The sequence below is a fragment of the Galeopterus variegatus genome, unplaced genomic scaffold, assembly GCF_000696425.1.
Source record: "Galeopterus variegatus unplaced genomic scaffold, G_variegatus-3.0.2 Scaffold9075, whole genome shotgun sequence".
In the NCBI taxonomy this organism is placed as follows: Eukaryota; Metazoa; Chordata; class Mammalia; order Dermoptera; family Cynocephalidae; genus Galeopterus; species Galeopterus variegatus.
Genome location: NW_007735186.1, coordinates 38,193 through 43,390, shown reverse-complemented (window position 1 = coordinate 43,390; position 5,198 = coordinate 38,193). Strand labels below are relative to the sequence as shown.

The 5,198-nt window shown below is 36.4% G+C and overlaps 1 protein-coding gene across 2 annotated transcripts in view; it reads right to left on the bottom strand.

Annotated features, from left to right (window-relative positions):
• Positions 1-1,228: 1,228 nt before the first annotated feature.
• Positions 1,229-5,198, bottom strand: part of LMO4 (LIM domain only 4) — an 18,940-nt gene continuing 14,970 nt past the window's right edge. For both annotated transcript variants that reach the window (XM_008593386.1, XM_008593387.1), the window contains exon 5: positions 1,229-2,018. In XM_008593386.1, coding sequence (XP_008591608.1) covers positions 2,010-2,018 — 9 coding nt within the window. In that variant the 3' untranslated portion in view covers positions 1,229-2,009. The remainder of the gene's footprint in view (positions 2,019-5,198) is intronic.

Here is a 5,198-nt window from a genome sequence, read left to right as displayed (position 1 = left end):
TTGTAGTTTGAGCAACTGATTTTTCATCCTGGCCTAGAATCTTTGAAAGCAGGAAGTGAGCACAAAAGTTCTAACGGAAACTGACTTGAGTTGAGATGTGCTGAACCAGACTTCTGTACAGGACCTACTCCTATTATCAGAGAAAGGGGCCTAGAATCTTTGAAAGCAGGAAGTGAGCACAAAAGTTCTAACGGAAACTGACTTGAGTTGTGATGTGCTGAACCAGACTTCTGTACAGGACCTACTCCTATTATCAGAGAAAGGGTCTGTATCAGGAGCTTTTCTGGAACAAAATAAAATAAATGCCATTTTTAAAAAGAAAATTAAAAGTAGCATTATAAACACACCTGGTTTTATTAGCCTGTGACAGAAGTTGTGGTTGAAATTTGCTCACATATAACGAGGCTGGCCGCCAGCCCCGGCACCCAGGCTGACTTGTATGCCAGCACCAGCCATGGGTCCGCTGCGTCCTTGTCCTATGTGTTTTCCACGGGGTACTCCTGCAGGCAATGCAGGCACTGCTGTGGATACTCTGCTGCCTGGAACTGGCACTAAATATCTCAAGAATACTACTGAATGAAATCAGAATCCTTCTCCAACAAACATACAAAAGGCAGAGTCAGTAGAGGAGTATAAGAGGAAGACAAAATAAACAAATCCTGCAGCAGACCACACGGGTCTAAAAGCTCACCAGGAAATGGCTGTTTCACCCTCCAAAGATCACTATAAAAGAGCTCTGCGTCCCTAACAAATAACAGGACTTCACAATATGTACAGGTACAGTTTAGAAATGTGATATCCTTCAAAAGCTATCAACTTGGTAAGAGAACAAGATGGTTGTGCCATATTCTTTAACATGCTTTTCATCAATACCCAAGGCTTTCTTATTGAGAAAAAAGAATAAACAAAATAGCTGAAGAATCAAACAAGTATATATATATATAAACACAAAAGATTCACTGTGATATAGAAGTGTAATGAAGTGCTGTTAACAGAATATTCTGAACTTATAAAAAGGACTCCATTAGAAACATTGCTTTGTACCTCTGCCAAAAATGGCATGGTTTAAGTAATTTGAAGAATACCTTATTGGCCTAGAGCTAAAAAAAAATATACACACCTCCCTCTATCCCTCAAATTTAAAGTGAGCTTGTTATCGAACAAAAAACTTAGGTCCTTCCAAAATACAGAAGAGAAAAAGCAGTGTTTAAACCCAAACTCCATTGAATATTTTTTCTTTTAAGTTTTTATTATTTAAATACACCATACTAGAGCAAATGTCTCTGAAAATATCACAAATAAAAGATTTTTTTCTTCATTCAGCAAATTAGAAGTAGGGGGGAATTTCTACACAGTAGCTGCTATGAGCCTGATTATTTTTCCAATTTTTTTTCTTTTTCCATTCATTTTTTTTTTCTTTGCCATGGGAGTAGCAACATTAGGACAAGAACACTTACATGCATACATACATTGTATTTTACAGAGATACAATAAAAGTGTTTGTGATAGAATATCACAAAAGCCACATCTCTTTCCTTTATCTCATGTTCAGTTTTGATTGAAACACGTTTCCTTACGACACTTAAATATACAAAGAGCAAATAGAATGTTCTTAAGGTAAAACACAGGGTACAAACTCTGGCCAGTGCCCTGCTAATTGTTAATGAGGGTAGAAAGCAGATTTGAATGCTTCTTTTAATTAGCTTCATTAGTCATTTCCCTCCCCCCAAGCTCCCTCCCCCCCCAAAGATGTCCTCCGGTGGATCTTTTTTCATTTTCTCTACAGTCTCCCATTAGCCCAGGTTCATGGAGTCCTTAATGTTCATATTCAGTCATTTTAATACACCAATAAATGCAGGAAGGGCAATCAAGACTAAAGAAGGTGCAATGGCATGGAGCTGGCACTGGTGCTAGCTACAAAGGTGACTTGTCTACTGAAGACACACGGGATCCACCTGTGATGAACAAAATCTGAGATGAAGGCACGCATTCTGCATTACTCTGACCTTTTAGCAGACCTGCAAGAAATAAAAACGGGTATCTTAGCTAAAATGCTAAATTTGAGAGATATTAAACTCAAACATGACGGCTTTTTTCTCCTCTACATTCACTAATCTTCTTTTATTAGATTACTTTCCAACTGTGACTTGATGGAGGCTTTCTACGCTACTTACTCCGGCAGTGAAGAACTAAAGCATAACATTTTCTGCAGTTTTACTAGCAGGGAAAATGAGACAATAAATGGACTCTCAGAAAGTTTCTGGTGTTAAGTTCTACAATGAATTGCTTAACTCTGTTAAAAACAAGTTTCCTTCCAAAAGGAATGAATTGTAACATCCTTCCTAGTAGTGGGATCTTGGGCATTTTTTTAATAATGGGGACATTCAAAGTCTCTACCCAGTAAGTTTTGGACTAATATGCTCAACCGCATAACTTAAACTGCCTGTGTCTCAGTTTCCTCATCTTTAAAGTGGGGCTAATAAGGCTGTTATGATGGTTAAATAATACATATGTGAGCACTTTCAACAGTGTCTGGCGCTTAATAGAAGCCGAGCAAATATTGGCAGTTATCATTATTATTCTGATATCCCCATATGGCATCTATTCATGCATACTGGTCTCAACATATAGAGGTGGGTGGGTGGGGGTGTGTGTGTATGAAAAATTATATGTACAAATATACAGATATTATTTTTCACTATTTCCTATCTGCTATGTCACTTAAAGTTACATAAATATTGCAAATGTATAAATCAATATATGTAATGTGTTAATGACTTGTGATAGGTTAAAGAACATACTTCAATGCAAGTCTAACTTTAATGTCTAAGTTAGCAATGGTAATCTACACAGTCATCAAATACAATCTGTTTGCAATTACCAAAATGAAATAATATATATTAGGTTTTTATGGTTTTTAAATGACATTTTGAGCTTCCCAGGAAGTTCTCGTTTCACCCTTTCCCTAACTTACTAAAAGCCTGAAGTCTATTAGGAACTGCAACCCCCTACTTCCAAGCTAATTAAAGTGGTGGAGGCTTAATTCCCCAGAGTAGAAGCTCAGTGTGAGAAAGGTAATTTGTCTGTCCAGAACAAAGATGTGGTAGCAGCCAGCAAGCATATTTAATAAATGAGCATCAAATGTCCTCTACGATGGACACACACAACACCAATTATGTAACTATGGGGGAACTGCAAAGTGATATGTAAACTAGAACACCCGCTACATTTTCCTCCAACTAAAGAGCTGTGATCTAACTCTTATTTTACTGAAAAGCACAGATAATTCTAGATGGCACCATCACACTTTTGAATGGAAGAAAAATTCCAGAGCAGGCAGCAATCTACAAAAAAAAAAAAAATTTGCCACATTTTCTAATTTACATAACTCTCTAGAAGGCAATATTCTCCTGAGGCTGGCCAAGACTTTTAATGATAGAGGCTATAAAATTTTGTAGATCCTTGAACATTAGCAGTCTGAGATTTTAGTCAATCTGAAATTAGAGATTTCAATCTATATGATTTAAAAGCTTAAAATTATTTTTCTCAGAATATATAAAGGCCAATAATGCTGAACAACAACTAACCTAACACACCTCAGACACTGGGAACAAATTTCAGGAGAATAAAATTTAAAGAGACCAGATGATGGGGGCCTACACATTCCATATAAGTTAAAATTATTTTTCTCAGAATATATAAAGGCCAATAATGCTGAACAACAACTAACCTAACATACCTCAGACACTGGGAACAAATTTCAGGAGAATAAAATTTAAAGAGACCAGATGATGGGGGCCTACACATTCCATATAATTAACTACCTTTAAAGAAGGGATGTACAAATAATCAACTCATTATTTTTAAGCCAGAGGATGCTTGAGTGTATTTACTATGCATCATGCACGAAAAATGTAATTATTGGTTCTGCAAATAGAAGGAAAATCGCCAAAATAAATGTCCAATTTTCCCTACCAAAAATATGGAGAATGAGAGAAGAAATAATAAAATGGAGCTATTTGTCATTTCTCCCCATCTCATCTCCTCCAGAAAAGAAACACCACAGGGTTTCTGGAAAATAATTTTAAAGCATTCTCCAGGTCCAAAAGCAGTTTATGTTCCACCAGGAAGAGTGTTTTCATTAATTCTTCCCCTTGCCCTCTCGTTAATATCTCTCTGGACCACGTTCAGCTTGCCCAAAACCTTTATTTACAAAAACTACCTTGTGAATTGACTGTGCTCATGGTGAGCTGAGCACCAAGGGCAAAAATGTGAGACATTTATGCCAACAGGGAAATGTTCTTAATTAACATCACCCCCAAAACACAGCTTCTCACCAATGTCTGACAAGAACATATCCTTAAGTTATATTTCCGTATGCCTTTTAAGAGCTATTAATTTCTGAAGGCCACCTGTCTCTTTTTTGGCTTCCAACATTAAGAAAATACACACTAGTACGTTCTTGTTCATTGCCTAAAATATTTTTAGTGTTCCCACATGGACACCCTACCACTCCCATCCTGAAAAGGGTATGGAAAACAGAAGCCTTCTATGAAAGGCATAATACACGTAATCTCTTAAACACATAAACCAGTTTTTCTCCAATTTTCCTTCCTAACACCTCAAAATTTATGTCATCTTGTATTCAATAAGATGGTACTGAAACCCTGCTCATATTTCTTAGGTGTCCTCTGCACTTAGTCCCTAACTAACATTGCTACTGCCTGTACTCAGTGCTTCATAATCTAGCTACATTTTCCATCTCATCTCTATATCCTTCTACATAGTTCTTACCATGCATGCTGCTGAGCTGTAACAATCATTTTTTATACTTTGCTAACTCAGGGAAAGAAATGATATAAAACCAGCAACAAACTTAAGACATAACTTGGGGGAAAATTAAGCTTTTATCCACCATTTTATCCCTAGCAAACTAAAAATGGCTTTGACTCTGTTTTGAAATAGGTATCTCAAAATATTTATGTTATCTATCCATTGTTCTCAACTCTGCCCTGTAAATCGCTTCATTAGAAATCAAAACATAAAATTCTCTAAAAAAGGAGTGCTAATACATAAGAAGCTTGAAATGCCTCATCAGTGGTGACTGGTTAATTTGCAAAAATTAGACTTTCATTCTTAAAATGGTTATTCTATGTAGCTTTCCACATGAGTAAATTAAATAAAAGTGCACATATTTT